Source organism: Falco cherrug, chromosome 20, assembly GCF_023634085.1.
Source record: "Falco cherrug isolate bFalChe1 chromosome 20, bFalChe1.pri, whole genome shotgun sequence".
In the NCBI taxonomy this organism is placed as follows: Eukaryota; Metazoa; Chordata; class Aves; order Falconiformes; family Falconidae; genus Falco; species Falco cherrug.
The window spans coordinates 3,104,875-3,124,309 of record NC_073716.1 but is presented as its reverse complement, the minus strand read 5'-3'; the positions used below and the strand labels follow the sequence as shown (position 1 = coordinate 3,124,309).

At 52.8% G+C, this 19,435-nt stretch overlaps 4 protein-coding genes across 4 annotated transcripts; 2 read left to right on the top strand and 2 right to left on the bottom strand.

Annotated features, from left to right (window-relative positions):
- Positions 1 to 66: 66 nt before the first annotated feature.
- Positions 67 to 784, bottom strand: LOC129734354 (cytochrome c oxidase assembly factor 3 homolog, mitochondrial). The gene is made up of 2 exons (XM_055697382.1): positions 548 to 784; positions 67 to 467 (listed from the first exon to the last, which is right to left on the bottom strand). Exons 1-2 carry the CDS (start codon positions 747 to 749, stop codon positions 355 to 357), a joined length of 315 nt encoding a protein of 104 aa, XP_055553357.1. The 5' UTR covers positions 750 to 784; the 3' UTR covers positions 67 to 354.
- Positions 785 to 1,925: 1,141 nt separating this feature from the next.
- Positions 1,926 to 5,583, top strand: CNTD1 (cyclin N-terminal domain containing 1). The gene is made up of 7 exons (XM_005439504.3): positions 1,926 to 2,097; positions 2,199 to 2,274; positions 2,482 to 2,647; positions 3,165 to 3,327; positions 3,819 to 3,963; positions 4,363 to 4,459; positions 5,081 to 5,583. The coding sequence occupies exons 1-7, from the start codon at positions 1,926 to 1,928 to the stop codon at positions 5,240 to 5,242; spliced, it is 981 nt and encodes a 326-aa protein (XP_005439561.1). The 3' UTR covers positions 5,243 to 5,583.
- Positions 5,584 to 6,022: 439 nt separating this feature from the next.
- Positions 6,023 to 10,836, bottom strand: BECN1 (beclin 1). The gene is made up of 11 exons (XM_055697351.1): positions 10,640 to 10,836; positions 10,493 to 10,560; positions 10,347 to 10,405; positions 9,863 to 9,953; positions 9,453 to 9,589; positions 8,738 to 8,932; positions 8,387 to 8,533; positions 7,695 to 7,844; positions 7,549 to 7,609; positions 6,974 to 7,116; positions 6,023 to 6,631 (listed from the first exon to the last, which is right to left on the bottom strand). Exons 1-11 carry the CDS (start codon positions 10,764 to 10,766, stop codon positions 6,463 to 6,465), a joined length of 1,347 nt encoding a protein of 448 aa, XP_055553326.1. The 5' UTR covers positions 10,767 to 10,836; the 3' UTR covers positions 6,023 to 6,462.
- Positions 10,837 to 10,962: 126 nt separating this feature from the next.
- On the top strand, positions 10,963 to 17,729 carry PSME3 (proteasome activator subunit 3). Its single transcript, XM_055697366.1, has 11 exons — positions 10,963 to 11,113; positions 11,917 to 11,949; positions 12,272 to 12,334; positions 12,838 to 12,942; positions 13,250 to 13,298; positions 13,931 to 14,043; positions 14,537 to 14,605; positions 14,854 to 14,921; positions 15,073 to 15,127; positions 15,369 to 15,455; positions 15,942 to 17,729. The coding sequence occupies exons 1-11, from the start codon at positions 11,072 to 11,074 to the stop codon at positions 16,020 to 16,022; spliced, it is 765 nt and encodes a 254-aa protein (XP_055553341.1). The 5' UTR covers positions 10,963 to 11,071; the 3' UTR covers positions 16,023 to 17,729.
- The last annotated feature ends 1,706 nt before the right edge of the window (positions 17,730 to 19,435 follow it).

Genomic DNA, 19,435 nt, shown 5'->3' with positions numbered 1-19,435 from the left:
TGGTGGTAAGATTCCGAGCTGGACTCTAGTCCCCCAGCTGCTTTAACAACACACGCTAACACAGTCTCCAGACAGAATGTTTATTGTGGAAAGCAATGGGCATCCCCGCTCCTTCCAGGAGCAAGGCCCTGGTGTCTGTTCTCCAGGAGAAAGGTGGCTGCCTGCAGGGGGGAAGCCCTGCCTGCAGGGGAGTCCTCCTGTGCACTTCCCTGGACCATACCGAGCACCGTGCAGGCCCTTGCAAGGGCGGCTGCTCCGTGCTCAGGGCCAGGCGATTCCCCCAAGCTCGGGGCACATCCTGCCCCGCCAGGCCCGCAGCTCACTCATGGGGTTTACCGGGGCCGGGCCGAGCCCTCAGCTCTTTGCACTCTCGGCCCGCGCCCGGGCCCGGGCCCGCGCCGCCTCCGCCTCCTGCTCCAGATCGTCCAGGAACCGTTCCTGCGACACCGAGTAGAAGGTGTAGCCATCTGCGGGGGGTGCGTCAAGGAAAAGAGCAGGTGCGTCCGCGGCGCGTCCCCCCCGACCCCGCCCCGGCCCCGGAGGATACAGATGCCAAGCACCACAGCGCCGAAGCCGAGCGCCACCAGCGCGTTGCGGCCGCGGAGCCGCCGCTGCAGAGCGCGCTGGCGCTGGGCGCGCTCCACCTGCGCCATGAGCAGGCGCTGCTGGGGGCTCAGCCCCGGCTCCCGCTCCGGGTCGATGCGCTGCGCGAAAGGCGCCTCCCCGCCCGGCTCTCGCGGCGCCGCCATCTTCCCCGCCGCCGCTTCCGCACAGCGCGGCGACGTCACATCCGGCGGGGACGCTGGCCAATCAGGAGGGCGCCGGCGCGGCGGGCTGGCTACGCGCAGGTGTAACGGGAGCAGGGCGTCGAGTGGTTGGCTGAGGCCCGGCGCGTGGCGGAGGAGCGCTCTGATTGGCGGAGCGCGGCCTCGTGACCAGGCAGGCGCCGAGGTGGGGCCCTGCACAGCCTGGGCTGGCGGTTGGGCACGGGCCCGGCCCCTGTCCCTGACCAGGTCCCTTTGCCTTCACCTGCACAGCCTGGGCCTGGCGCAGCGGTTGGGCCCAGTCCCGGGCGTGGTCCTGGTTCCTTTGCCTTCACCTGCACAGCCTAGGCCTGGCCCAGTGGTTGGGCCCGGTCCCGGGACCAGTCCCGGTCCCTTTGCCTTCACCTGCACAGCCACGGCCTGTCTCGGCGGCTGGGTCTGGCCCAGTCCTGGTCCCTGATCCAGTCCCAGTCCCTGTCCCTTTGCCTTCACCTGCACAGCCAGGGCCTGGCCTGGTGGTTGGGCCTGGCCTAGTCCCGGTCCCTGTCCTGGTCCCAGTCCCTGTCCCTTTGCCTTCACCTGCACAGCCAGGGCCTGGCCTGGTGGTTGGGCCTGGCCTGGTCCCGGTCCCTATCCTGGTCCCGGTCCCTGTCCCTCTGCCTTCACCTGCACAGCCAGGGCCTGGCCTGGTGGTTGGGCCTGGCCTGGTCCCGGTCCCTGTCCCTGTCCCAGTCCCTGTCCCTTTGCCTTCACCTGCACAGCCTGGGCCTGGCCCAGTGGTTGGGCCCAGTCCCTGTCCCAGTCCTTTTGCCTTCACCTGCACAGCCTGGTCCTGGCCTGGTAGTTGGGCCTGGCCTGGCCTGGTCCTGGTCCTGGTCCCTGTCCCTGACCCAGTCCCAGTCCCTGTCCCTTTGCCTTCACTTTCCCTCTCATCCCCATCTTTACCTACACCTGCCCTGTGGGCAACAGGTGCCGTGAGCCCCTTCCCCCAAACAGCCTGGCTGCCGAGGGGTTGCAGCTCCCCGGTTGTGCCTCTGGGACGCCAAGGCCCCAGCGCAGCCCTGGAGGGGCTCTCAGTGCCCTTCCCCACTGGCACCGCTGAAGCGCTGTGGTGCCTTTGAAGTAATTATTGTCCAGAGGGCTTCTGGCCCGCACTGCTCAATGGCATGCCAGGTGCAAGCAAGATCGTGGTACCGTGATGCAGACCCCATCTTCGGCCAGGTCATTCCTGAGGTTATTGAGGATAAGCTGATCTGTCTGGCCACAGAAAACGAACAGTACCTGAGCAAGCTTCCGGATCAGGCCGGATGCTTCAAAGAGACACAGATAGTGGGTGAGACTGTTTTCTCAACTACAGCTAACTCCTGAGGCAGTTAACAGCTGTATAATTAGCTTCTGTTGACTGAACTGAATGACTGTTGCACTTTTTTGCAGAATTTATATTCCTTTTGTGTGAAAAATGGCACTTGGACCAGTTGGCAAGGTACCAAGCGGTGGAGTTATTTGAAAGGTAATAAATATCCTGAACGCTCAGTGCATTTCTCATTTCTCTCATGTGGTTACACTGTGCACACTCTACACCACTCGTTCAAACAAGAGCTTTGCCTCTTTATTAATTTAATTCAAATTAACAGCTATCCATGTGTTCTGAGTATGTGCAGAATTGCTGTTCTTTTTCTCAGCAGAACTGTTTTCTGAGCAGTTGTGGGTTTTGTAGGTTTATGATCAAGCAAGTAGAACAAATCTCCAGAGAGAATGTTCAGAGTTGTGAACAAGGACAAGGGAGCAGCTGGAGCTCCCTGAAAGATCAGATAGACGACACATTTGTCCTGCGTCTTGTCTCGTGCGTTCAGCTTGCAAGCAAACTCTCCTTACACTATAACGTAAGCCAGCTAAACCTTTTCTTTTAACACTTTTTAGCAGTGTATTAATCCAGTATGTTAATCTTTCTTAGAAAGTAGATTTCCTCTTTGAAGGGCAACAATGACAATGAAATGCAAAGGATATTGCAGACCTAAATCTTTTCTGTTTAGGGCAGATCAATTGTCACTTGTCAGGTAACAATTTGTCAAGAAATGTTCCCATTTTCCTCATACTGGGGAAAAAAGCACTGGCTGTGGGAAAACTCAGCCTGTAGTTGTTGAAAACTTAGGGCTACAGAGGGTTCATACCTGCCTGGGGAAGGTTTATGGAGTAGAGGAAACCTGCAGGAAAGAAGGTCCAAACTGGATTTCTCATGCCAGCTGAAAGGAGAAGTTGGGCAGCTGGGCTAGTGGGCAGCACCACAGTGGCTCATGCTTCAGTGCCGTGGGAGGAGTTAAGCAAAAAAGTACTTTGTTCTTAGCAAGTGCCTTATGGCCTAGGAGATAATTTGTCTTTTTGTTTTTTTCCCCTCTTCAGATAGTTAACAATGACACAGCTGTAAAATTTCTGCAATCCTTAAAATACTCATACACCAAGCAGGATTTGCTCGACTCAGAGCTTGCTGTTTTAAAAACTCTGCACTTCCAGATCAGTGTGTCAACTCCTTTGGCTTACGTGGAATTGCTTCTAGAGGTTTTAGGTAAAGAGTATTAATAGGAGAGAATGGGAAAGTTTTTTAAAAAGCATAATAGAGCTATTATTGATCTGAACCAAAATGTGCCATATTACAGACTTTTGCATCCTGTGAAGGCACGTTTCAGATTGTTCAGGGCTTTACTTTTCAGATGAGAACTTTGTCCTTAGTAGAATCTGCTGAATGTTGTTGGACAGCCAGTTGTGACTCATTCAGTAAAAGATTGAGTTTAAAACCCCCAAAACATCGTGTAAGGCCACATTTTCTACGGAGACTTACCATTTTCTTTGCCCAGGCCTGAAAACCTACATTTCAGAATGAGTGAAATTATACTGAGACTGAGAAAGCTGATGGCATCAGGCAGCTTGTGGCATTCAAAAACAAAGGGCAGCTGTCACTAGAAATCTTCATCCCTCACTTACAGTAACCAATGCTTCTTTCTAATTTGGTTTAATGGCTCAAAATGCATGGCTGATTATGTATGATCTCTGTGTTAGGACATAACGGCTGCTTGCTTCCGGCAAAACCATTGTATCAGATGTGTGTGCAACTACTAGACTTCTCCTACCTTACAAGAGATAGCATCTATGACACTTTGTTGAAGATTGCCATTGAAAATTCAACACCAAGTGAACTGCAGGTGTAAGTACCTTACGTGACCATTACTTAAAATAACTATTTGAAATTAAAACCCTAAAAAAACCCCTAAGAAATAGTAGCATAATACCTATTATGCTACATTTTGGGCATGTTTTTTAAAAATTTAATTTTGGGGGGCTTTCAGCATTGTTTATTGATCTTAATATCCCAGTTCAAAGCAATGTGCTTCACCATGTTTCCTTTAGGTTAGGGGCAAGCTAGGAAAGCGTTTAACTTAATCGTAAAAACCCTGCTTTAGCACTGTCCATTAAACAGTATCAGGCTTTATTTGGACCGAATAAGCTATCATGTCCATAGGCTGTATAGCGATTACAGAAGCAGGAGCTTTTGAACTGTAAAGCTGGTGTCATTTTGCACCAGAAAACACTTTTACTTCTGCAGAGCAAAGTTTCTGACAGTAAAGGAAGATTTCATGCTGCTGGCTGTTGGAATCATCAGCACAAGCGTGTTCATACGAAACCCGGAGCACTGGAAGCAGGTACAGGCGCTTCTAAACATGTGAGCTCTACGTGAAAAAATGTGAAGGTTGCTTATATGTTGAGGCACAGCCAAGACGACAGGTAGGCTCGACTGGGAGTGGCGTGAGGGAGGTGATGACATTCAGGTTTTTTAGCAGGAAGAGTGTATACTTTTGTAAGAATAGTATGAGGGTACAGGCCAATCCCACAGGAAGGCTTGTGCTTGCACTAGTGTGAGCGTTTCCCCACGCTGCAGCTTCTTCACAGCCAGAACAAACCCCCCTAGATGTCATTTCGTTGGCAGGTGGAGAAGCGATCCCATGGGACAGCTTCCTGCCCAGACTATATACTGAATACTGTAACAGCCTATTACAGAGAGTAGCTTTTCCATTTCACTTCTTTAGTAGAAGCAATTAAGTTAGAAAAGAAAAGCAAAACAAAATACAACCCACCCAAAACAAGCAAGTAAGCAAACAAAAAAACTAACCAAATAAAAAAACATACTGAGAGGCTTCAACTTTTGTTGGAGTGTACTGATGGAGCACTATTATTCTCATTAGATTTGGAGGATTAAGAAGTATGTCTGTAAATAATGTCTCAGGCACTAATTATTTTTTTGTTTGTTTGTTGTTTTTTTTAAGGTTGTGGAGCATTTAACCAGTATCACTGGCATTACTTCACAAAGCATCTTAGAATTTTCTTATGCAGTACTGAAACATGTCATTGGCAGTACCACTCCCAAGCAACACTACAGAGGCTTTGGAACAAAAGCTCCACAGAACGGAATTTTGTCTTTCAAATAGAGCTATCTTCTACGGCCAGTCGCTACCCTATCAGCAGCAAACTGCTACGCTGCCACTAACCGACCACTTCATGTGATACTGCAGTTTGGTTCATACTTTTGAACACCAGGTGCTCCCTAACATTTCATATATTATGTGTGAATTAGAAAAACTCGACCTTTCAGGCAGTGTGCAGAAGCAAAGCAGCATTTCTCTTTCAGCACCGAAAACTTTATTGTAAGAGTTATAGCTTCTAATTTATAAGTTTCCTTTAGAGAAAACTCTTAAGAGTGGTATTTTGAAAAGGCATTAACGTGCACAGTACTCTGCTTGGTAACCTGCATTGCTAGGAGCAGCTTGCATGCCCAGCTGGTACAAACAGGGCTGTATCTTCTTTTTTGGCTCGCTGCTTTTTAAAAACTAAAGCACTGTCCTGGGCAGCCTGCTGCAGCCAGGCTGCTTGTTCCTGCATTCCCTCTTTGCCACTGCTCAGAGCTTGTTCGCTCTTGCCCCAAAAAAAGCCACCTAGTTGACCGGTGTCATGAAAAGGACAGAATCCCACCAGTTTTGCAAGCAATGCAAGTGTTCAGCACGTCCATGTAAGTGCCAGGGGCTGTTCACGCTGCGCCTGGCATACGCCAGATGAAAGCACGCCTTGTGTAGAGCAGTGTTTTATTATTTACTTAGTGTATATCTGTGCAAGAACCGGCTGCAGGAAGTATTACAAATAGTCAGTATCACCGTAGCGAACACATACTTTAAACTGTATCAAACCTCGTTAAGGTCAGTGGCACAAAGAAGTGCTGATATGACTTAGAAAATACTTTATTTCAAACTGTAGTTACTCTTAAATGACCAAGCAGTTTCCATGAGTTCTTCCACCTTATTCCCTATGTTTGTAACATTTTGCTTTTCTCATCTGTGTTAAACTGTAACAGAGTAGTATCAAACTCACTGGTGAATTTCAGCAGTAATTTATACACATATCTATAAACCTCAGAAGTGCTGGTTTAGCATCTGTTTAATAGCCGATTTTTTTTATTCTGTTCAGCTCAATGATATAACTTTACATATTGCTTTTCTATATACTACTTGTAATAATGGTATTTTAAATAAAGTGTCTTGTGGATTTTTGGTATTGTAAACATTTTGTACTGGTTAATATTAAGAGACATCTCGATTTGACTTTCTCCAACGAAACGCAGACACTCTACAGCTGCCAGGACGAGTTCTTTACATGGTTATTTGTTATAGAATTGGGATGAGACCCAGGCAAGACCCCACTTCAGGTTAGTTAACATGAATTTTAGTGCTTTTGTCCATTGCTCCTCAGAGTTAAATTGCGTTTTAATAGAGTAAGAGCCGCCACTGCCACCTGTATCTTCAATCTTCCCTTTCTCCACGTCCATCCTGTGTCACACACAAGATTTTATTAGCGCATTACCATCGCAAGCGTTTAATCTCAGTACGATATCAAATACTAAAATCCACATCTGACATTCCTATTATTCTGTGTAAGGATACTTTGTTTTTAAAGGAAATCTAGCAAGCCTCAGATCTTCACCCGAGGAACTAGCTTGAAATTTCAGTTCAGTTAAGAGCAAATATGGTAATCCTGCACGTTATACAGATGATTTCAGAAAGACAGGACTGAAACAGCAAGCAGTGCTGTAGGCTGCTCCAGAGGCTGGTCAGTGTTGCACAGGACAGCACACCAGGCCTTAACGTGACACGTTATGTAGCAACACTCACCTATAAGGCAAACAAAACCGAGTTTCGCCTTTTTCCACTTCCTCTTTGAACTGCTGCACGCAGTCCAGGAAAGCCACCATTGCATGATCAAACTTATTGTCCCAGAAGAACCTCAGGCCTCCAGAACAGTACAAGGGGAGTTCCTGAAAAAGAGATTTGTTTCAGGCACCCCAAACGCTCCATTTTAGATACTGTCACTGCAGCTCTTTAGTCCTGTGCGAGGCTTAAATTTGTCATAGGATGCTTAGAAATGGTTTGTGGCACGTAGTAGCGGGACTTGTTTTGTGCAAAGAGCCTACTGCGTGTAGGCCTGGGTTCCTAATGACCAACAGCCTCCCAAATCACTGTATCTCTGGCCAGCTGTGGTCAAGTTCAAGAGCCCTGTCACATTTTAATGCTGCTGGATGGCAGAATGACTGGCTTGATACAAGATAGAGTGAGACGTTGCTACAGGCAGCCAGCTCTCCTGTACTGTATATTCATAAAGAGCTGAGCTTGCCTTCTGCGTCCCCAGCATGACCAGGGCTCTGGGGCATTCAAGGTCAGCGTCCTCCAATTCATGCAGAGTCTCTTACCTTTGATTTGTCCGTGAGGGACTCTAAATACGAGTGGTTGCCGTACGGTACCAGGCGGTATCTGAAAGGAGACAGGATTCACAAGCAGATGAGCCCAACTGCCTTTATCTGGGTTGTAAGTGAAGTTTGTATTGTGTTGGATATACCTTTGAAATTTCAGGCCCATTTTGTTAGCGAGGGCGTGTAGCAACAGCACGGTCTGCCCCCAGGCAGCATTGATCTCATTCCATTCTACAGGAACACTGGGGAGACGGCCAAGTCTGAAGTTATTTATTGTGCCAAACTGACCACTGTGCCTGCGATAAGAAGAATTATAAATAAACACACTGGGGCAGGACCAGCTTCTAACACAGCTAACCAAACAAGGGCCGTGTACTGAACAGTTACGGAACACACGCTGCTAACCAAGCAGAAGGAGGGTTTGGGGGCTGTGGCTAAAAGGCATTTATAAATACCAACCACTTGTTTATAACAGTTAAAGAAAAAAAAAACAACAAAACAACCAACAATCAAACCTAAGAAATCCCCCCCAGCCAAACACCCAAACCCCTGAGCTACCTGCTCCGTGAAGCCTGACATTAAAGCGTTACCGTTGGCTCACACACTGGGTCTCGGTTCGTTAACAGGGTTCGTGGAAGAGCCATTTCAGTCTACTCAGAGATCTACACGGTGTTGCAAACCTCTCTCAGCTGACGCTGTTGACAGCTGTGGCCACCTGCTTTGTTGTGTAGCAACTATGACTTCAGCAGCACTTTTCCTGTCCAATGCAGTCTTACTTAAACGGCCCTAGGCTGCAGATTCTTAGCAAACTGACGAGGTATTCCAGCAACTACATTACCAGATGTGAAAGGTTGCATTAAACACGTTGGTTTTCTTTAATTTATCCAATTGCATCTGGGCATAGCGCATTTGGTTGTCCACACTTTTCAGCTCGTCATCTAGCTCCAGTTGTTGCCTCTTGAATTCACAATATTCTTTCTGATACCTTTTAATAAAAGCAAGACAGGAAATGTTAAGTACAGGCATTTAGTGACTGCTCCTAGGGCATACTAGTTTTTTTTTTAGTCTAGCCAATTTTGCAAAAAGTAAGCCACTTGCATCTGAGCATTATTGACAGGTTTCTCCGCGCTATCATCTCATTTATGTTACCTAAAATCCCTGCCATAAGCTGCAGTTGAGGTTCACTCACTGAGCTTCCTCCTGCTCCAGCCGCTCTGCCTCTGCCCTGACTCTCTCAAAGTCTTCAGCCACAGTCTTGCGGTTCTTCTCAACGTCCTCCAGCTCCTGAATCAGCTGCTCTTCCTCCAGCGCAAGTTCTTTCAGTTCCATTTGCAGTTTCTCCTTATCATCCTCATTCATTTGCTCCAGTATCTCCAGGCATCTCCTAAAGGAGAGCAACAGGATTACCAAAACAGGGATCCTGGGAAGCCCCCACCACTGACAGCCCCCAGTTCGGCGACAGCCTGCACACGCGAGCAGAAGCACAAGCGGGGACTCGAGCGTGCGTGCACCTCTCGTTCATCCCAGACTCTCTGTGCTGATCCTGCGCTGCGGGTCAGGAATGCACGCAGGAGAACAGGGGGGCTAGATGGTGACCAAGGATCTGTGACTGCCTGTCAGCAACTGTCTCTGTGACACCCTCGATCGCCTGGGAATGCTGCCACACGGGCAGCGTGGGCAGGCGGCACCAGTCGCTCTGATGGGCTCACAGGCTTCAGCTGGAGAAGCTGCATGCCACAGGACTCTCAAAAATAAGTTTTTCATTTCATTCAGACAAAGAAAACCCCAAGCACTGAAGCTGGGGACATCTCTTACGGATCAGGGAAAGTCAGATCAGGGCCGTATTCCTTCTCTAGGCTTCAAGCTAAAGCAACTTGGTCTTGGGTCACCTCCAGACCACTCACTTGTAGTTCTGGCACTCGTTCTCCGTAATGTTAAGCTGTGTGTCTAGTTGGTCCAGCAGAGTGTCCGTGCATTCCTCACACAGGGGGTGATCCACATCCGTCTGCCCAGACATAATGTCAAAGAGGTCACCGGTGACCTGCAGGAAGAGCTCACCATTAGCTCCAGCGACGGCACAGGCAGCTGCTGGCTGGTTTTCAGCAGGCGGGCTTGTGCTTCTTCAGTTGGCAAAGTAATTTTTTGCAGATCAGATCTTGATTTAAAATAAGCCAGCTTTACCAAACTACTCACCAACAACAGTACCGGAAGACCAGCGCTACGGGAGACTTTGCAGTTTAATCTTGCAGAGCATCTGGAAAAACTGATGCCCCGTTCAAAAGCACCAGAGCTTACCAGCTGGTGTAAAACTTGCCTTCAGTCTCCGGCTGAGGTTTTCCATCGTGCCGCCATCTGACGCCTCTCCGATCAGTGTAAAACTGTTGGCGCTCTCTGTTGACATCATTCTTGGAAAAAATTTTACGGAAAGCTGAGTGCCAAGGGTCTGGGGGAGGCAGGTGTGGTGCTAGCCTTAAAACTGAGCCTAGATCGGCAGTCGGGAAGGACGGACACGCAGGATGCACCCGCGAGAGGACGGGGCAGCCTGCGCCTCTGCCAGGACAGCATTAAGTCATAGCTACGAGCAGCATCCTGAGTGCCGTGCCCGGGATTTACGTGCCCCCAGATGGCCTTGCCGCTCGCTGGGGGCCCGGTGCCGCGGGGTCCCCCGGGGCAGGCTCCCAAGGGGACGCACCCAGCGGCTGCCCCTGCGGCAGCGCCCGGGGGCTCGGGTTGCCCGGCGGGGACTGTGGGGGCCCTGCCCAGCGGGAGAGGGGCTGGGGGTGCAACGGTGGCCGTACCTGGCCGGCGGGATGAACCTCCTGGACACGCCATCCTGCCGGTTCTCCGCGAAGGCCTCCTGCGGGCACAGGGACACCGTCACCGCCGGGGCCCGGGAGGGGACGGGGGGATGAAGGTTCCGCCACCGCCCTCCGCCGCGCCGTACCTCCGTCAGGGCGCTCTCCTCCTCGGGCGCGTCCCCGGGCCGCGCGGGGGCGGCGGTCAGCAGCGGGGCTGCGGGAGAGGAGGCGTCACCCCGGGTCAGGCCTAGCCCCGCGGCCCGGCCCCGGCCCCCCGCCCGCCCCGCCGGTACCGGTCAGCTCCTGGATGGTGAGGCGGTCCAGGATCTTGAAGGAGGTGTCGAGCTTCAGCGGCTGGCTGCAGCGCTGGCACACGAAGCTGACCTGCGTGGTGCAGGCGGGCGGGCGGCTCCCCTCCATGCCGCCGGCTCAGCCCCGCGCCCGCTCCGCCATCGCCGCGCGCCGGATGTGACGCAGCGCGGCGGGGCACGGTCCTGGCAGGGGTGTAAGCGCCGCGGCCGCCATTTTCCCTTCGCCTCGCCCCGCCCCGTGTGAGCGGCCAGGACCCGGCGGGACGCGTGCGCGGGGTCACGTGGGCGGCGGGCGCGCGTCCCATTGGCGGGCGCGCGGCGTGAGGTCAGTTCCGGTGGCGGCGACGCCGGTGGTGGGGCAGGCGGCAGCGCGGCCCCGCGCCAGACCCGCAGCCGGATCCGCCCGCCGCCGCCATGGCCTCGCTGCTCAAGGTGGACCCGGAGGTGAAGCTCAAGGTGCGCCCTGGGCGCGGCCCGCCCCGCCCCGCCGCCGCAGCTCCCCCACCCCCCCGCCGCCTCAGCGGCCCCGCCGGGCCGGGCCTCGGGGCCCCGCCGCCCCGCCCCGGCCGTGCGGCCGGCCCGCCCCGCTGGGCCCCCCCGGCCCCGCCGCTCCCCCGCGGGCTGGGCGGGAGCGCCCCGCGGCCGCCCCCGAGCGGTGCCCCGGCGGAGGGGGCCGCGGGCTGGGCCCGTGCGGCGCGGGGGATCTGCCGCCCCGCAGCCAGCCCTGGCGGGAGCCGCGGGTTTCCCGTCCCCCCGCGCCTTCTCTCGCCGTTCCGCCCCGGTCTCCTGAGTGCCGCCCGCGCAGGCGAGACCCGCGGGGAGCGGCTTGTGCCGCCCCTTGGCGGCCGCCGCTCGGTGCTCGCGGGCTCTCCCGGCCCGTGGGGGGGCAGAGCCGCGCTGGAGCCGCGGGGCTCGGGCCGTGGCGGAGCTCCCGCATCCTCAGGGCGCGGCGGGGCCGTGGCTGAACTCCTGCATCCGTGGGGCCGTGGCCGAGCTCCCGCATCCGCAGGGTGCGGCGGGGCCGTGGCTGAGCTCCTGCATCCGTGGGGCCGTGGCCGAGCTCCCGCATCCGCAGGGTGCGGCGGGGCCGTGGCTGAGCTCCTGCATCTCTGGGGCCGTAGCTGAGCTCCCACATCCTCAGGGTGCGGTGGGGCCGTGGCTGAGCTCCCACATCCGCAGGGCACGGTGCTCGGCTCGTGCTGGGCCCCGCTTTTTTGGAAATGACTCTGAACTGTTGTTGGCTTTTTTTCCTTCTGCAGGTTGACTCCTTCAGGGAGCGGATCACGAGTGAGGTGAGGAGCATCTCTCTGCCACTGCCCCAGAGTGTGGTAGCGCAGCAAAGAGGCCGTTCGGCCGTATCTTTCTGATGGGCTTGATTGCGATTTGGGCCTCTCCTGGAAGCTTAGTGGTGCTCAGTGCCAGTTATAAACTGGAGCAAGGTTACTGGGCCTCATGGCTCTCCTGGCATCTTGGCTTAGCGTGACGGTTGGCAGCAGGCAGAACTTATGTTCTCTCCTGTTTCCTGCCTTTTGGACAGTTGATTTCTGCGGCGTTCTTACCTATTAGCGGGAACTTCGTGGCGTTGTTTCATGTCATTGTCTTGTCCTTTCTCAGGCTGAAGACCTGGTGGCAAACTTTTTCCCAAAGAAGCTGTTAGAACTCGATGGGTTCCTTAAGGTAAGGGATACAAATGACATATACTTTTTCATTTGCAGCTAGAAGTTGAAAGCCGTGTGGCAGGTCTTGTCCTGTGCATTTTATTGTCTGTTTCACCTTGTTACGAAGACCCGAAGCAGTGGCTTGGTTGCTTGCATGCATTTGAGCACTGCTAGCTCTAGAGGGTGTGCTTCCTTTTTCCTTTGTGTGATCACCACATTTATCTTTTCTGCGTATTTGGCAACTTTGGGCCGTCCTTTGCGATGCTGTAGTCTCACAGGAACCCCAGTGCTGCAGACAGTTGATAGCTTTGATAGCAGTCTGGAGCTGGCACTTTGCTGTTGGGTGGAGGGAGGTCTTGTCACAAGCCTATTGTTATAGATTTTTTTAGGGTTTTTTTTCACTCATCCTTGCTTTATAGTTGGATAAGGGGGAGGTCTGAATCTTTTGTCTTCTTGTTGTGTTTGGTGTGGCTGAACTTATTAGTTCATAATTAAATAACAAAAATCCTCTTTATTTTCCAGGAGCCTATCCTGAATATTCATGATCTCACTCAGATCCATTCGGACATGAACCTCCCAGTGCCTGACCCAATTCTTCTCACGAACAGCCATGATGGACTGGATGGGGTAAGGTTACTCTCTTGGCTGTGATCCCTATTTCTGTTAATTAAAACTGCATGGCTTGCTGTGTGCTGGAATAGGACATTCTTATTAATAACATGCTATGGCTCTCCCAAAGGCTTTTAGGAATTGGTCTCTCGAGCTTGGGAAGTCTGCTGGAGGTAACGCTGTGCTCTGCAGCCCTCCTTTGTTTTTAAGGAAGAATGGTTAGAAACCAGGAGCATAGCAGAGGCTCTAAAGTTTTCCTTGTTTCCTTTACAACACTGTTACAGCTTACGACTAGTTTGTGAGTAAAACGTTTTGTATATTTTAGCCAAATATGAAAAAGAGGAAGCTGGAAGACCGCGAAGAGACCTTTCAGGGTAAGAGTCCCCAAGTCTCTTGTGTTGCTGCCTGCCCCCTGAACCAGTGCACCATACCTTAGGGATGTGAAATCAGTTGAACCCCGCTTGACCTGTCCTGACAGCAGCTGCTGCTTGTGCTAGCCTGTTCCCACAACCTCTTAGAGCCTGACCTACAGATGTTCTCTTGTGGAGGAGTCAGGTTCCAGCTCTTAAAAGCATAATTAGGACTTCTCTCATAGACATAAGGAGTACTTGCTTGAGCTTGGCCTGCTGACAGAGGCCGCTGATCTCCCTGTGGCTCTGTGCTGAAAGCTCTCCTTGTCTGGAGGAAGATACCAGGCTTTGGATTAAGCTGAGGCAGAAACAGCTCATACACGTGCATCAGGAAAATCCTTTGTGCCCAGCCTCAGCAACCTAGAGCTCTTCAGCTCTCATCTCCACTCCGTGTTTTCTCTTTTCCTTCCTTTGTGGTAACCGCTGTTATCCCACATCAGATTTCCCCTTCCCCACAGGTTAGCTGTAGCCTGGATCAGTGTCCACTGCTAGCCTTTGCAGGAGATAGGACACTTGGGTGGACGTTCGGTCTGATCCCCTGGCGCAGCTGTTCCTATGCGTTGCTAACGCCAGGTGTTTTTCTGCTGTGCCGCTAGGTACCAAAGTGTTCGTGATGCCCAATGGGATGCTGAAGAGCAACCAGCAGCTGGTGGACATCATTGAGAAAGTGAAACCAGAAATCAGGCTGCTTATCGAGAAGTGTAATACGGTGGGTATGAGCGCTGGAGCAAGCGGAGACGGTAGGATGCTTTTGCTCCTGGAGAGGCAAAGCTGCTTTGGGCGGAAAGAGCGGCCCCCTCTATCCTGTAGGCAAGGAGAGGCAGGATTTGTATGGCAGTGCCTGAAACTGGCTAGGAGGTAGTTTTAGGGAAATTATGTTTTTCTGAGCCCTCAGGGAGCTCTGCAGCTCACCTGAAGGAGGAGGAGGTCTGTCACACAGGCCTCCTGGAGGCTTTTCTTCGCCCTTCTTTGTCACAGACACCTGCCAAGAGCTTCCCATGGGAAGCTGGGCTTGTGGGGTGTCCCAGCTGTGGTGGGGAACGATCCCCTTGGGAGTGCTGCATGAGCATGAAGGACATGCAGGAGTTTTATCATGAACTGTGGGGCAAAGGCAGAGTCCTGGAGGGGCTGGTAAAACTTCTGAGAAAGAGACCTTTGTGGAGGTGTTGGTGTTGATCAGTGTTGTGATCTCTCCACCACAGGTCAAAATGTGGGTGCAGCTCCTCATCCCCAGGATAGAAGATGGAAACAACTTTGGTGTTTCTATTCAGGTAAGGCACCGCTGGCTCTGTGCCCTGCTGCAGGAGAGTGCCATGCTCCAGGGACAACAAGGGTCTCTTGGGTTCCTCTGAATCTTTCATTTGATGGTATCCAACAGCTGCAGTCATGGGGTTGGGTTAGGTTTTAGAACCCAAACCTGAGCTTGATATGGCAGGGCTGAGACATGTTGCTTTTGGAGCCCTGACAGCCAGTTGCATTCTCCTGAAGCTAATTAATGGCTTCGTTGTCTTCCCTGCAGGAGGAAACAGTTGCTGAGCTTCGAACTGTGGAGAGTGAGGCAGCATCCTACCTGGACCAGATTTCTAGGTAGGCATGCAAGAACAGACCTCTTTTGGGGGATCCCCTTGGAAAAGGAAAGTGTTTGGGGAAGGTCCCCCAGCTTTTCTAGGGCAGCTTGGGCCTGACAAAAACCTTGGTGCTATTTGTCTGACCTTGAGTCTCTCCCTTTTCCTACCAGATATTATATCACAAGAGCAAAGTTGGTTTCCAAAATAGCCAAGTACCCTCATGTGGTAAGTAAGCAGGGAGGTGGAGATCTACGTGTTACACGCTGCTGCTCTTTGGGCTGCTTCATCACTGTCCTTGAGCTGAGCGTCCTGGGGAAAAGGGAGGATGGTAAACGGATGCAGGACACCTGTGTTAGAGGAGAGCAAGATGAAGGGGGGGTTCCTTTGTGGATGGTAGGACCTTCACTTGGTGTCTGGGAGGCACAGCTGAGCTTGGGCCGCTCAGCTGTGTGTCTGCTCTCTGTAGGAGGACTACCGCCGCACAGTGACAGAGATCGACGAGAAGGAGTACATTAGCCTGCGCCTGATCATTTCAGAGCTGAGGAATCAATATGTAAGTGAAAAACCAGAGCTCGCGCTGGCTCCCCACACAGCAGTGGAGAGAGCCCTTTTGATCCTGCTGCTGCTTTTCCCTTTTCCTATGAGTACGCTTAGTCCTGGTCCTGCTCCGCTTTGGCTGTAACAAGAAGAGCCTCTCCACCATCTCCTAGAGATGCGGGTGTTTCCAGCTGAAAGTTCACAAGAATCTAGCACAAAATACTCCTTCCACCTCTGTGGGAACCTGTGGTCCTAAACTTTTTGTGCAGTACCGGCCATTCCTGGGGGTCTGTAAAGGAATCTTTTTCAGCGTTACACGCAGTGGCTTCTGTAAAGCCTGGCTGAAGGAAGCCCTTATCTTAACTGGGGGGGTGATTGCACGCAGGGGCTGAGGGTAGTGCTGAGGTGAGCTGTGTTGCTGTTGTAACCAGTGCTCACTGTGAGAGCTGAACACTGGATGACTTCACCCTTCTTGTCTGAGTCCTGTTCTCCCTTCTTGCAGGTCACTTTGCATGACATGATCCTTAAAAACATTGAGAAGATCAAGAGGCCTCGGAGCAGCAATGCTGAGACCCTCTATTAAGTGTCAACGTTTGAACTTGAGAACTGTTCAGTCAACTAAAGACCGTCATTGCCTTGGTTTGTTACGTGACTATCGAGATGGGAAACTGGCTGGAAATAGTATCGCATTCTTAGTTAAACTCTAAAGAAATTCTCGCCTAGTTTTGTGATTGGTTTTGTTCAGGTCTCAGGAGCTTTCCCTCCCTCCAGTAATGTAAAGAGAAGGCCGTGCTGCTTTGGGGTGCCCTAGAGGCTACTGCAGAGTAAGAGCACCAGCCAGGCAGGAACATTCCTTCATGCCTTTTCCTACCTGGGTAGGAACGACACTAGAGACCAAGCCCTTGTCCTGTCCCATCTCTTGGCTGGAGGCTTCACTAGGGGTCTCCAGGAATGGGGCAGACAGTCTGCAGCACGAGAGCAAGCCCAGGTGCTGGTGCAGAGGCGGAGAAGCTCGCTCTCCTCGCCGCTGGCTGTAGCTGGGCCCCTCTGCCGCTGGTGTTCTGCACTGACCCATTGCAAAGCCAGGGGACCCTGCCCCTTCGGGGCTGGTGGCAGCAGCCGCGCTCCCGAGCTGCTGGGCAGTCTGCACTCCTTTTCTGGCGCTCTTCTGACTCAGCAGAGCCTGCCCCATCTGTCTCTGCCTTGTCAGTTCTGGCTGGATCAGTGCAGAGGGCGAGGTGGTGCTTGAAACTAGGGCTGGTTGCTGTCCTGGCTGGTCTGAGCTCAGGTGGCTTCCGCTCCTATTTGTGATTTGACTAGAGCCACTTTCTTGGCTCAAACCAATGTGACTTGACATACGTCCCAGTGCCCCTTCAGCATGAGATGCTTTTGCCCGGGCTGAGGGAAGGGAGGGGCCAGAGGTCCGATACTGAAGTCCTGATAGTCTCTGCACATGGTCACCCTGAGACCTGCTGTCCCCTGGCAGTGCTCCCCACTGCCTGGGCAGAGCAGGCCAGCTGTGGCAGTTGGTGCTTGGGGGTGAGGGTGGCTGATCCCCACCCAGGACCATTTGCAGACCTTGTAGTCTTTCCCCTGCAAAGGGCACGCTCGTGTGCCTGGTGACTCCTCTAAACCGCTGGAATGTTTCATGGTCCATTGCAAACCCTTTTGGAAATGACTGGTTGTGTTGCGTCAGTTTTTGTGTGTGGCAGGTGGGCCCATAACACTGCGGGCTCCAAAAATTTCTTATTTATAGTATTTCTACTTAAGTCCCCTATTCAGGGAACGTTAAATCAATTGTTTCAGGAACCTTGCTGTTCCCTGGGTCTCACTGTTACACCTGTATATTCTTATTGTGCAGTAGCCTTAATAGTTTGTGTTAACCTCATTGTAACAACAGTGACAAAATGAATTAACTTTCTACCCTTTTTTTTTTTTTTTTTCTTTTTTTTTTTTTTTTTTTTTACTTTTGGTTTCTTTTGCTTCCACATCTAAGAGCCATGTTGTCTCTTGCTGGTTTCCCAGGGATTTGCCCAGAGTGTGGTGGGCTGCTGGCCCTTGCTATAGGCTCTTCTGTTGTTGTTTGTAGTTAAGTCAACTCTTAGTCTTCCCGCTAATAAATATTCAGTAACAAACCAACTGCGTTCTCGCTGCTGTCTGGGAGCAGCACTTCCCCTTGTGTTTCTTTGTATTGATTCCTTTTAATTTGTTTGGCTCTCTTTGCCAGATGAAAGTATGTAAACTTTTACCATGTCAAGAAATTAAAATAAGGTGCTTGGAATTCTTTTAAGGTAGCCCCTTGTGTGTGATGCTGAGCTCTTAGGCTGTGCAGTGTTAATGTCTGTTCTGGTCCTCTCTTTCTCACATCCAGTTGGTCCTTCCCTGCATTCTCCTCATTCCTCTTTCTGATTGCGTTGTAAAATGCTATGCACTGCTTCGTCAGTCCTTTCTATTCCTTTCGCATGCCCTATGCTGGGCCCACGGTCTTGGGTTTAATGCGAGCAGTCCCACCTCAACCCAGTGTGTGGGACTCGGGCTGTCTCGGTTAAAGTAGCCACGAGAGATTTGTGTGGTGATTTGTGTGGCGCTCACTACGCCTGCGGCCTGCTCAGGGGCTGCTCCTGCCCCCCCGCCGAGCAGCGCTGTCCTGGGGCAGGCGCCTGGGTGCCGCACCCGGTGCGCGTGTTGGGCGCGTGGTCCGTGACTCTTGGCCGAAGGAAATGCAGGCTGCCCTGCAGCCCCCCGCAGGCAGTGGCCCCCGCTGTGCCCAGCGGATCGTTCTCGTTCTTGGTGTGCTTCCTCCCGTTCCTGCTGCGCCACAGCCCAGGGTGCGGAGGCCTCTCCGGTGGCACTCTGGTCCCCGTGCTGCTGGGGTGCAGGCAGCCTGCTCCCCAGGACAGGCAGAGTACAGCGCCCGGCTGGGGCTTGGCCCCTTCCTGGGCACGGTGCCGCCAGCTGGGGCCCATGCCAGGCCCCGTGCGCCCACTGCAGACCGGGGCTCCTGCCTGGCATGGCCACCCTCCATCTCTTCTGCTGAGAAGCAGGAGCAGCCACTCGCAGTTCCCTGCCCCACGGTGCATCCCATGGCGTGGGAGAGCCCGGCTGGTGCCTGAGCCGCTGTGGGGCGGCGGGGGTCGAGCTCGAAATGGGTCACTGGTGGCCAAGACGGCTGGAGCCAGAGCCTGGAGGAGGGAGTGTTGCTGGCAGGACTGGATGCGGTGTGGCACGAGGGCTTCCTCCTCGCCACAGCCGGAGGGAACTGAGCTCCCAGGAGGCCTGTGCCCGCAGTCCTGCGGGAGGACGGAGCATCTAGGACCGTTGTCTTGGCAGGTGTCGGCAGGGAGCGTGGTTCATCCGCAGGAGCGGGGGAGGGTGTGTTGTCCACCATCGTCACCCCTCGGCCTCAGCACAGTGTTTCCGCTTTGCTCTCCAGGAGAGGTGGCAGCGTGCCGGCAGGGCTCGAATTCCCAGGTTCTTCAGACATCCCAGCTCATACGCAGTGACCGTTAAAGCTTTGAGAGGAAAATAAAGGCACAGCAGTTGTGTGCTAGACGCAAACGCTGCCAGAAACGCAGCCGGCTTGGGTAAGGGTCAGGCAGTTTCCACTGTTTGGTTTCACACAAGCTGACCCTGCGAGGTGAGAGAATGGGAGCGGGACTTCTCCGAAGTCTGAGGGACTTACCCGTGTCAGGAGAGTTGGCGAGGGGTTTTCTGTGCCGTGCTGTACCCAGCTGTCTGGCAGTCGCTGACTCCAAGTTTCCCTGAGCCAAAAGCTCTCTCTGTCTCTGCTTTGGGTTTCTATAAATTTCAAAGGCTATTTTTTACCACCTCTACCTTTCTGCGTGAGTGAAAACCAGTACGGATGGGCGGTCCTTATAAAGGCAACGGTGTAGCCAAGATAAACACCAGTAGGATGCGACTTCTCCGTCTTAGATGTGGGGCAGAGTGATGGGCTCATCAGGCTGGGGAGCTGAGCTGTGGGAAGAGGTGCGTGCA

Coding starts and splice junctions, on each gene's coding strand:
- LOC129734354 (XM_055697382.1), bottom strand. CDS start 749: ATGGCGGCGCCGCGAGAGCCGGGCGGGGAGGCGCCTTTCGCGCAGCGC. Junction 468..547: donor CGCTGTGGTGCTTGGCATCT/GTATCCTCCGGG, acceptor CACCCCCCGCAG/ATGGCTACACCTTCTACTCG.
- CNTD1 (XM_005439504.3), top strand. CDS start 1,926: ATGGCATGCCAGGTGCAAGCAAGATCGTGGTACCGTGATGCAGACCCC. Junction 3,964..4,362: donor ACACCAAGTGAACTGCAGGT/GTAAGTACCTTA, acceptor TTACTTCTGCAG/AGCAAAGTTTCTGACAGTAA. Junction 4,460..5,080: donor ACCCGGAGCACTGGAAGCAG/GTACAGGCGCTT, acceptor GTTTTTTTTAAG/GTTGTGGAGCATTTAACCAG.
- BECN1 (XM_055697351.1), bottom strand. CDS start 10,766: ATGGAGGGGAGCCGCCCGCCCGCCTGCACCACGCAGGTCAGCTTCGTG. Junction 9,954..10,346: donor AGGTTCATCCCGCCGGCCAG/GTACGGCCACCG, acceptor ATTTTTTCCAAG/AATGATGTCAACAGAGAGCG. Junction 7,845..8,386: donor AATGCAACCTTTCACATCTG/GTAATGTAGTTG, acceptor TTCTTATCGCAG/GCACAGTGGTCAGTTTGGCA.
- PSME3 (XM_055697366.1), top strand. CDS start 11,072: ATGGCCTCGCTGCTCAAGGTGGACCCGGAGGTGAAGCTCAAG. Junction 11,114..11,916: donor ACCCGGAGGTGAAGCTCAAG/GTGCGCCCTGGG, acceptor TTCCTTCTGCAG/GTTGACTCCTTCAGGGAGCG. Junction 12,335..12,837: donor AACTCGATGGGTTCCTTAAG/GTAAGGGATACA, acceptor TTTATTTTCCAG/GAGCCTATCCTGAATATTCA.